Below are 12207 nucleotides of genomic sequence, written 5' to 3'. Positions count from 1 at the left end.
TTAAATATAAAAGGAAAATTGGGGGAAAGTCAGAATTCAAGTCTTTATAACTCATAAAACCATCATAAACGCAATTTGGATTCTTCCCCCCCCCCAACCCCCGAAGGGCGTCATCCCCTCCCCCTGTAGTGATGCTACTGCATGTTATAAATTAAAATATTTGGGAAATTTTCCAGAACTGAAGAATTTTTTATGAATTCCCAAATTTATTTTGGATGCCACCCCCCCCCCCCCGATGGGTGACATTCAGGTCTCACTCTCCCTACTCCCCCACACAGTGACAGTACTTAAGTCTTTGATACTACTACTAGGGATACATAAAAACAGATGGTTATTTTGAAATTGTTGTTTGTGATGAGTGTGTATGTGTGTTGCATTTATAAAAGAGACTCAACTGAAAGAATAAACATTTTAGAGGAATTTTACTAACATTTTTCATGAAATCAATACAAGATATAAGATATGAATAACAACAGATATGCAACAAGGAGCATACATTTTTTCTTTCAAACACCCACTCACTTCGCTTCAACCTATGCAACAATAACACGAATTACATTTCCATAGCATTAAAAACATCCACACAAGCCTTTAGTTTAAAAACATATATCACATCTTATGTATAGAAATTCAATTAAATGCATATGAAAACAACATTAACAAATATTAAAATATGCTCCTTAACAACACAAACGACGATAAAATGAGCATATTTATGTGAATAAGAAATATTCCATTAAAAGCATTGAACTTTTTAAGTTGCAATGACTGTTCATTCAAATAAATTTTCTTAAATGGTTAACTAATTCACATCATCATAAAAACAAACACATGAATGATAAATGAAAAAGAATATACAAATTGAAATAATACACTCATGTTTGTGAAAAATGCAACACCAAGAAGGAATTATGCAAATGCACCGAAATTCACAGGAAATGTATGGCAGGATAACATATGCAAAAGATTAGAATTACAGAGATGTCACACATGCGTGGACCGGGAAACGCCCTCTGAACTGCGGCGTAGACTCTGTATGTAAAGGGCTGTAAAGGTTTTTCGAAATCAGTGTATGATCTTCTCCCGATGTAGATGTTTCTCTAGTACTCAATATGCCTCGCACAAAGCGCAGAGCGTCATACGAACGAGCAACAGAGTTCGAATGGGGCCGCCTGATCAGAATATGTGAAGCTGAATTTATGTATAGAGAAATCTGTGCCTGCACGGGGTGTAATGCCTCAACTGTGATGCATATTTGTAAAAGATGGACAGAGGACGATGAAATTAGCCGAAGGGATCGCACCAGCCCACAGAAGAGAACGATGCCACAGGATTATCGACATCTCACCCGCCTAGCTGTGATGGATTGTATAGCGTCCTCCAGTACGCTAGCACAACGTTGGAGTATGGCTACAGGTGTCACACTTGCTGCATCCTTGGTTCGTCAACAACTACTGCACCAGGGTTTACATGCAAAGGAATCCCCTATAGTGGATTTCACTATAACAATGGACGTGTACGCGTCAGGCTTTACACATGGGAACGTCACCTCTCAGAGGGTATAATCTGACGTCATACCGGCATAACGCCAGGCGTCATGGTCTGGAGCGCTATTGAATATCAAGGGCAGTCTCATCTAGTCCGAATTACGAGTAATCTCAATAGTGAGCGCTGTTTCAGGGACGCTCTGATGCAAGAGACACTACCCTTTCTTCAGAGCGTTCCTGGTGCAGTGTTTCAGCTAGACAATGCACGTCTATATGTTGCACCTAATGTACAAGTGTTCTTCGGTGTACGACAGGTTATGCGACTTCCTTGGTCTGCCTGTTCTCCAGATTTGACGCCCATCGAGCATGTCTCGGATTGCATTGGTCAGAGACCCGCCCATGTGTCTCATCTGGCAGTTGGTATAGATGAACTTTGGCTTCAGACTAAAGCCACATGGGATGCTATTCCTAGTTTGACATTCAGCAGCTCCATGATTGGATATCTAAAGGAGTACAGGCTTGCTTAGATGCGCAGGGTAGCTACACTTGATATTAATTTAGGCCTATTATTTTTACTTCGTTGATATGTAATTTTGATCCTTTATCTGTAGCACTGTGAGTAATATATGCAATAAATTTTATTCCTTTCCAATGAGTCCTTCATGTTGCTACAATTTTCACAAACATGAGTGTAATAAAATAATGTCAAGCATTGCTAAAACTGCACTAAAGCAAAAAAGGAGTCAGTTCTAGCATGTAACAGTAACTGGAATGTACAGGCAGGACAGCCGCTAATAAAGCAGTTATAAATATAGAAATCACATACAATTAAAATTGCACAAATCCTTTGCTGTCTGCCTTAAACGTTCAGTGAAAATTACATAGTTAATGTTTTTCAGTCAAATTTTTCCATATAGCTTCATTCACTTTAGCTGAAAAAGAGGTTCTTGAAACTCTAAAATGTCTGAGCATAATTTCCCCTGCTAATTGCTCATTAAGTTGTATTTGTTCTATTTCGACATAAAACATACTTGCCAAACTTTCAAGGAAAAAATCCAGTAGATTTTTTACATCCCTTTAAGTACAAGCACATAGAAGTTCTTTACTATATATACACATAAAATAATTAATTGGAACATGAAAAGGAAGAATAAAAGTTAAATTAATGCTTAATATACAATTGATGCTTATTTTTGAACAAACTTAATAAGCACAGATAACGTTGCTAGATTTCGATGTACTAAAGTTTGAATTTTAGCAAAAAGCTTCCAAACCATGGAGTGCATTTGTCTGGACAATCTTTACAAACACAATTTTACTGAGATTTTTTCACAAAATCTCTAAATAAAGGGATTTTCTCAAAGACTCATAAAATCCAGTAGATTTTGAATAAAAATCTGGGGACAGGGAGACATGCTTAAACTTCAGGAAACTACTGGAAAATCCAGTACAGTTAGCAGGTATGCATCAGAGCAAAATAGCACAGAAATGAAAAAGCATTTAATCATTCGTATAATTTATAAAAATTACAGCTTAATAAAGTTAATCAAAACAATGTTAATAGCTTTTCTGAAAATTACAACAGAAATTTGTTTAAACAAAGAGTACCTTGTAATAATGTACTCTGAATAAACATTTTGTTCATCCATTATCATTAAGGGCTTACTTAACCAATTTAAATTGTGAACCAAACAGAAAATATTTTTGATAACATGCAATTTTGCACTCATAAAATCTGTGTCTATTTACTTAAATTTATTTTTACCTGTAGCAAGTGTTGATAATTACAACACATTATTACTTTCAAATTCATGCTTGCTTTGATAGAGTAAATAAATATCCCCTTCACTGGAAGCAACATGATTAGAAGCTAAAAATTGCTAAGAATTTCATTGTGTACATTTCAGATCACTCATATACAGAAACAATACGGGAGCATGAAAATATCTTCCATCTGGGTTTATACTTTAAAAAAAGAAGAGAAAAACTTGTGGTTACTGTTAGAAGTTTTACAGTTGGCACAAAGTTATTTGTTTGCAATCATAGGAACTATCTGAGTTTGTTTGGAGCAGGGGCAAAAGAAGAAGAAAAAAAAAAGAAATGCAAAACTATTGCTCAAAGTGAATAAAGGAAGAATAACTAATAGTAAGAATTCAATAATAATTTAATTTTCATTAAATTAATTTTCTTTATTTTCCAGCATCCCTTGAAATATTATATATATAAGTAAATTAACGTTTAAATACTTAATAAATGAAAAAGTCTACGATATGTTTACCACAAAAACAAGAAATGAAGTAGTTAAAAATGTATTAAGTTTTATTACAAAATTTGAATTTACTACTGGAGAAATTCCATGAGTACTTTTTTAAGGCAACTTAAGCAAACTGACTTTTTTAAGGCACAACTGCAAGTATATTTGTATTTTTTAAGCTGAATTTAATTCCACCACTTAATGCAGCTTAAAAAATACAACAATCCATGAGAAAAGTTCTTCTGTATAACGTATATTTTGCATTGAATGTTACAAAATACTTGCAGTTTTTTTCTGTAAAATATTAGTTAATTACTTAACTAGTATTCCAAGTTTGATGATAGTTAAGTATGCTAATAAAAGTCACCTATATTTTTTTTATAGGATCAAGCAATAATTTTAAACTTATAATTATATAACAGTTTTATAAGTACTCTGTGTGTCAAGTTTCATACCATTCATTATTTTTAGACAGTATGATAAATGACACTCAGTTTTTCGCTGTTATAATAAACTTTTCTATTAAGATAAAATTTGACTCATCAACTTATGTATTCAAAACATGAAATATTTGGCTGAGCAACAAACAAGAGACAACAAATCAATGGTACAAAATAACAAAAAAAAATTAATTGTATCATTAGATGGGAAAAAAATAAAATTTTGGAAACGAAAAAGAAATCTATAGACAAAAATACCTTCTAAAATATACAAATTTACCGTTATAGGATAAATATATTACAAAATATGCTCAAAATTTATCAAAGTACTCCCAAGCTTTCTCCTATCAAAACAAAACAACAATTTTGACATGAATTGCAATCGTGAGCTTTTATTTTTGAGTTTCTGCTGCTTCTGCTTCTCTGTCCTGGTCTTTCTCTCCATCATAAAATTCATTTGAAGGTTCAACCCTGCAAAGAGAGATTTTTTAACAAAATATGTCCCATATCCATGAAAAAGAGAGAGGGAGTGAAAATACAAAAGCATAAACACATATGAGGCAGTGAGAAGCAAAGAGCCAAAATTAAAAATTTGGAGATAACCAGTAGAGAAATGGTAGGAGAACCTCTCTCCTGTTTGGGGCAAAAGATGGTACTAGTAGCCATAATTGGTGTTGCAATACAGCATGATTTAGAGAAAAAAAATTATAAAAGCCTACCAAGGATCTGAACTTTAAAGATGTTTTTCTCAAAACATTGAAAAGTCTACTTACATCTCTAAACAGACCAACATGAACAGTTAAGGGCTCTAAGGACCCTCAACCTTCAAAATATTTGACTTTATGGAAAAAAATATATGTTATGCCTAATTTAATTCTGCATAATTTGATACCTTATTTATTACCATAAGCAAAAAAACTTTTCAAGTTATCAAAAAAATGTGTATAGTTTCCCCACAGAGATTTATGTTAACAGCAGCTGTTTAAGCCTATTTTTCTCACGTTTCTTGTTTTGTGTGCACGATATATATATCTCAGAAAGTTTCTAATATATTTTTGTAAAACGTTTTGTGCATGTTTGTCTGGTTTATTTTTATGATCTGAACCTAAATTTATTTAATTTATTTTTTTTTTTATTTCATAAGTTAATATCAAAATTTTCCAAAATTTTGGATGAAAAAGATTTTTTTTTTCAGTAAAAACTTTCATTTTTAGTTAAAATTTAATTTCAAATCATAAAAATAAATCAGACAAACATTTATGAAAAGTTTTATGGAAATACATAAGAAACTTTCTAAGATATCATCATATGCACAAAACGAGAAACCGGCACCTGAGAAAAAGAGGCTTAAACAGCTGCAGTAAACATAAATCTCTATGGGCAAAGTTTACGCATTTTCACGATAACTTGAAAGGTTTGCATATGGTAATAAATCAGGTATCAAATTGTTCAGAATTAAATTATGCATAACACATTTTTTTTTCCAAAAAATCAAGAATTTTGAAGGTTAAGGGTCCTTAGATACCTAAACTCTTGATTATCCGCCGGTGGTTTTTACGCAGGGCAGATTTTCCGTGGTCTTTCACCCCCCTCCCCAAAAAAAAGTTTTTTGATGTAAAACTGAATGTCCATAAATGCACCCCTTTTTACTTAAGAAGTGCAAAACTTATTTTTAGACATTCCTATTTCTTTCGTTCCCCTCCCTTCCAATGACATCAAACCTTCCAAGATAATAAAAACTTGACTAGTTGATAACACCATATTTGCAAACACTGTTAAATGTATTTTGTCTTGTTCTTTAGAAGGTGACATATAAACAACAATAATAAAAGAAATGGAAAACACTATTCCAAGGTTGCTGAGCCTGGAACAAGAAATTGCACTTTTCGAGTGAATTGCCTAAATGTAACAAGTGGTATAGTTAAGAAGGATAGGAACAATTGCAAAACTAAAAAAGGCAGGCACAAATGCACCAAATACATAAGCTAAGCTAATCAGCATGTTAAGTTTATGTAAAAGAAGTTTAAATGAGACAGAACAAATCAATGGTCTCAAAATTTTAAAAGAAATTCAAAAAAGAACGAAGGTGATAAAAAATCCTAATAATTGAAATTTTTCAAAGAAAACAGCAAAAAAAAAAAAAAAAATATATATATATATATATATATATATATATATATATATATATATATATATATATATATATATATATATATATATATATATATATATATACTGTTATGAATAACCACCGAACATAACCAGTAAGAAAAAATAACTTAAAATATAACGGAAAAGTTGTTTTATCCTACCTCAAATGACAAAAAGGAGCAGGGTTTGCCGAAGAACATCAGTTGATATACATCATGATATATATCACAATATATATCCAATATTTATTTTGAAAATATCATGATATTTTGATATTTTCAATATTTATTTTTTCAACAACGATATTTTCAATAGAAAAATTATGTTAATCATAGTAATGTTGTTCATTTATTAAAAATAACTAAAAGTTATGAACTATATTTTTATGATGTATTACTACATCATCAATATAACAAAGTAATATAATATTCCTTTTTTTTTAATTTATATTCATAAAATTATTAGCAATGAAACATTTTTATTTCATATTAAAAGTGCCTAATTAAATATTAAACGTTGGTCAGAAAAAAAGAAAATGTCTTATGACTGTGCACCAAAATCATATAACTGTAAAGAGAAGAAAAATTAGTGAAACAGCTAATGCTAAATTAACTCTATTAAAATTAATAAAAATGCTAAATGAAATATTAGATATAAATAATGAAAGACACCTTAATTTTAAGTCTAAATATTGTAATAACATTATAAGAAAATAAAGAGTAATTTGAGGATGCATTTACTATTTTGAAGACTTTAGTTTGTGCTGATTGAAAATATCGGACATATATCAAATATACTATATGTATCAAAATACTGAATATATTTTCCAAAATATCCTGATATTTACGAACCCTGAAAAGGAGGCACTCCATTATACCCCACATTAAAATAGAACAAAGTAATTATATACTTATATACCATTCCCACATTAAAATAGAATAAAGTAATTATATACTTATATACCATTCCATTTTTTAAAATCAAAATAAAGATCAGAAATAAACAAAGTAATCACACACTTACACCTAATCACATACTTACAATCTCAAAATGAAAATCAAAATAAAGGTAATTGGGGCCTTATATTGATTTTTTAATTTGGATCCTCAGACAGGTGCCCCCAAACTTACATTTTTTGGGAGGGGATAATTCTCCATTTACCAACTGGGACTCAGAATTTCACTGGATGAAAAATTATGAGCAGGCACAAATACTTACATCTAATGAGAACAGAGACATTGAAGTTTTTTTTAATGCAATAGTACAATATTGTCTCGCAATTTGAGGAATAAAACTTTTTTTGGAAGTTCATAGTTACCTCCCATGACCTTGAAACAGTACACCCCCGTAATTCAGAGTAAGTTAGTAAGCATTTTTCTTCTAGAGAATGTGTACTATAAAAGAATTGCATTTCATCTTTTGACTCAGATATGAACAAACCTTCATTTCAATTTTTTTAAATTGATTTCTTATTCATCATCAGTTGTTTAGCGACTGATTATTAGAGACATACCGAGTACTCGGTAATTACTCGGTACTCGGCCTACTCTGCCAATTTGCCGAGTACTCGGTACCCCGGTCAAATTTTGATCAGATACTCGGCCAATACCGAGTAGTTGCAAAATTGTCCAAGACAGATATTAAAATTTATAAAAAAAAGTGCAAGCATATATAATATTCTGCAATCATTTACAATTCAAATTTACAAGTCAAATTTAAATTTTGAGAATAATGAAGTTTGTAATGCTTCAATGAAATAAATCATTATTTACATGTCCCCAAAGTTAATAAAACTTATTTATTAAAAATTGTGCAAAAAAGGTAAGTATAGAAAATATGGAATTTTTATATTAAGAACGGATTTTTGCTACAAACAAAAATTAGTTATAAGAAATATAAAAATACCTTTGCTTAAAAAGTAAAAGGAAATAAAACAACGTTAAAAGCTCAGTGCATACATATGTTTTGGCATTACAAGGAATTCCTTTTTCGATGCACAAAATGTGAGCTCGTAGATTTAAAGGCATCCGACAAAAGTCGGAATTTTTTGCTGAATGTCTTTACATTCTTTAGCTCACATTTTATGCACTGAAAAAGACATTTCTTGTAACGCAGAAACACGTGTCTGCAGTGTTCCTGCACATTTGTTTCATTTGCTTTAAAAAAATATTTATGTTTGGCGGACTAGAACTATAATAGATTGGTATAATTTGTTTTAATTCCAACTTGATTAATCATACCTTTTATTCATTTACTTTTAATTTTAAAAAATATTTTTTTTTGTAAAATTTTTGACATATGAACAAAATTTTTTAAATAATGCTTAATTAAATTTGAGCAGGAATTTAGTTTTAAAAACTATTATATGGACAAGGACACTATTCCAATAAGTTGAAAATTCATCACATGTGTGTCAGTGGTTGTTCTTGAAACATAATTGGTACTTAGTAACTCGGCCGAGTAGTGAAAAACCAAGTACTCGGTACCCTCGGTACTCGGCCGAGTAATGAAAGGCCGAGTACTCGGTACTCGGCTACTCGGTACGTCTCTACTGATTATCATTTTAATTTTCTCATTATCATTTAATTAGTCCATGTACTACATGTGGCTTTGGAAAATGTGATTTTTCCTTTCCGTAGAAATGTTTTCAATGAGATAGTTGACTAATTTTCTTCTTTCTAAGGTTACACAACACACACCCCCTTGGCTAACTGATGAAGAAAATGCTTCAATTTTAAACATCAAAGAAAATAAAGGTACACTACAGGTTTCAATATTTTTACAAACTAAACTCAAATCATACTTGGCATCAGCTTCTTGAGGTGTCACTCGCACTTCAGGATCCGACTCATTTTCATCTTCAAGTTGCAAACGGAAGAAGTCATCAGGAACGTCCTGCATTTGAACGCTGGGGGCTTGAACCAGGCATTTCAAATTTTCTGTCACAGCTCTTGTGATTGCTTCTAAATACTGATAGATAAAAAAAAACACTTAATTTAAAACACCTTCAAATATAACTGAAAACATTTTGCTACTGGACAAAAGTAATCAAAACATTACAGTCGGACCTCGATATAAAGTCATCCTTCGGGACTTTGAGAGGGTGACTTTATAAGCGGAGTGACCTTATAACCGGTTTATAAACTTCTATCAAAAAAAAAAAAAAAACAAATTCTAAAATATAAAGTTTTTAAAAACTATATCACTTGATGAAGTTATGAGATGTTTTCATCAAGTTGAGTCAATCAAAATTAATGCAATTAGTTAGAAATTAGGAAATTATTTGTTAAAATTTTAATTCAGAAATTAATACAAGTGAAAAAAACGGCTGAAATGAGATAATTTCCTGTGATTTGCAGGTCAAAAATGGACATGTGCTTACGATGGACACGTGACACTATAGGAGACTTACTCACTCCACTCGTCTTCTCACTGCAGCATTCCAGCGTCTCTACACGCCTTTTTTCCTAGAATTTGAGGGCATAAAGGCTTTCGTGAAAAAGTTTTCCTTACATTCGTAGGGTAGATAGCACTTTGTCGATAAAAGAGCATGTACTAGGGAAAATTCGTGGAACTGAATCAGTGAAGTATTGAAATCACTCAAAGAAAGGCAGACAAAAATGACCTTATAAGCGATAGGGGTATTTGAGACCTGACCATATATCCGATAATCCATAACATAGAATCCCTATTCAATGAGTCGGAACTTTAGGAAAGTGACCTTATATGTGGGGTGACCTTATATGGGTGTGACCTTATATCGACGTCCGATTGTATTCGTATAAATTAACAAATTGTGCAACTGGAGTTCCCGCTCATTGCATTAAGGTCTTTTCTTTAAGGCCAATTAATTTATTTAAAAAAGGCTTTTTGTAAGTTGATTTCTTTCATTTTGTACTAATTGCACATTGTAAAATTTTGACTTTATACTTTTAATTTTTTTATTTATTGCACTACTAGAGTATTCGAAAACTCAAGCACTTATAACTCAAACACTCAAGCTTATGGATTAAATAGACCAAATACAAATGATTTCAAGCACTCAATCTGTATCGGCACCTTCCGTGGGCGGCTATTTCCAAGGAGAGAATCTAAGAAACTAAATCATATTCCTGCCTACCCACCTTGATTTTTGGCCCCTAAATATGAAAAACTGAAATCATAAATAAAATACACTTAATTTAAGTTTTTCTACTTGTGAAAAATACTATTAGAAATTCAAAGAAATGCAAAATTTTGCTTTATAAGCTCTCTGTATCTAGAAGAAAAAGGGGGAGAATCAACTTTTTTCATGTTTCCTTTTCTGAGATATTTACAGCTAGACAGATTGACAAGTCATCTATGGTTCAAACACAAAGATGGTCAAAAGAATAACAGAAAGTAGCTTTATGAGTAAAAATTAAGGTTTTGAGCCATTTTAATGCCTTTAAGAGCCATTGTCTGTAAGAATCAGGCAGTTTAAAGCATTTGTGATTGTTGACATTTTTAATTTTTTTTATTTTCACATATGTTGTTCCTTATCATAAATGTAATGTAAATCTGAAATTTGAGCTTTGTCTGACTCACCCTTTTTGAGAAAACAATTTTTTTTGTTTAGGGGGCGTGGCACATTTTTGCCGGTTTTTCAAATTTGCAGATTTTAATGTGCTTGTTGCTTGAAGCACCCTTATAATGACATGGATTTTTTAATTCCATATTTCAATATGGTCTTGTTAGATACTGTTACAGCTGTCAAATCGGTGACACTACGAGGGCGACGCCCACAAACTCCGTTTAAAAATGACCGAAAATGAATTTTTTTCTATATTCAAGGCCAATTTTCTCAAAGCGGCTTCATGATGACACCAACATTTTTAGATCATTTTCTAGCCACACTTACATACATCAAAAATATGTATCAAAATCGGTGTCACTATAAAGGCGCCAGAAGATATTGGAAGTTTTATTCAATAAATTTCACAAAAACACAAATATTTAGAATTTAATTACAACTGTCGCCCTCATAGCAGATATCTGATACTACATTAGGTTGATAACCAACATGTTTGTCTAACATTTGCACAAAAAAAATCGGTGTCACTCCTATTATTTTTGGAAATATAATTGTTCCAAGTTCGTACATTATGGCGTTTTTTTAATATTTTGTTATTTAATATTTTCACACCCAGATTTTTTTTTGAACATATTTATTTTTAATTTAATACAAAGAAGTGTACCTTATAACATAAACAGCTTTGGGCAGCAAGATAGTCTTTTTCTTAAATAGAAAAGGCTCGTTTTGATATAGGTACCAGGTGGATCTATTGTGCATAACATGTCTAGACTATTATACCAATACTCGTCTAGTTTTTTCCGGCCAAAAAATTTATTTATTCCAATTGTTCTTGACATGCATTTGACCTAAACTTGCAAATGGTCAACTTCTAATATTTTTCTGGGATACCATGTTTTCCCATGCTTTAGTGCTACAAAATTAGCAGTTTTCAATAAGAAATGACCATCTTTCTGAAATTGGTTTGATTTGATTCTTAATGTTTTCTTCGTTTTGGTCTACGTTATCCTCAAATTCAGTTTCAGATTCTGAATGTTCACTTTCTTCAATATTCTCATTTGATGTATTGAGAATGCATTCGTTTTTTTGTTTTCTTCCATCAAAAAAAAAAAGGGATAGGATTTGTTTCATAGTACAATGCTCTGAAGCAACGAACAGTTTTTTCTCCCTTTACGAACTGCATTTCTCATCTAATGTGCAACTTGACAAGGATGTTGTTTTTTCCCAATATTTTCACCAATCGTAAATTGTTCTTATAAATACTCCTTCTGCTTTGAAGTGAACTTGAACTGAGCTCGTAAAGATAAGACCCATCCAATTTCA

The 12207-nt window shown here is 31.5% G+C and overlaps 1 protein-coding gene across 1 annotated transcript in view; it reads right to left on the bottom strand.

The window, feature by feature from the left end:
- Positions 1-412: 412 nt before the first annotated feature.
- LOC129226441 (histone deacetylase 3-like) overlaps positions 413-12207 on the bottom strand; it is a 49437-nt gene continuing 37642 nt past the window's right edge. The window contains exons 13-14 of the mRNA XM_054861043.1: positions 9136-9302; positions 413-4652 (exon numbers count right to left, since the gene is read on the bottom strand). Of these exons, the coding sequence (XP_054717018.1) occupies positions 4574-4652; positions 9136-9302 (246 nt within the window). The 3' untranslated portion in view covers positions 413-4573. The remainder of the gene's footprint in view (positions 4653-9135; positions 9303-12207) is intronic.

This window comes from Uloborus diversus, chromosome 7, assembly GCF_026930045.1.
Source record: "Uloborus diversus isolate 005 chromosome 7, Udiv.v.3.1, whole genome shotgun sequence".
NCBI classification, from domain to species: Eukaryota; Metazoa; Arthropoda; class Arachnida; order Araneae; family Uloboridae; genus Uloborus; species Uloborus diversus.
Note: the sequence above shows the minus strand (reverse complement) of the source record. Positions and strands in the feature narration are given on the sequence as shown.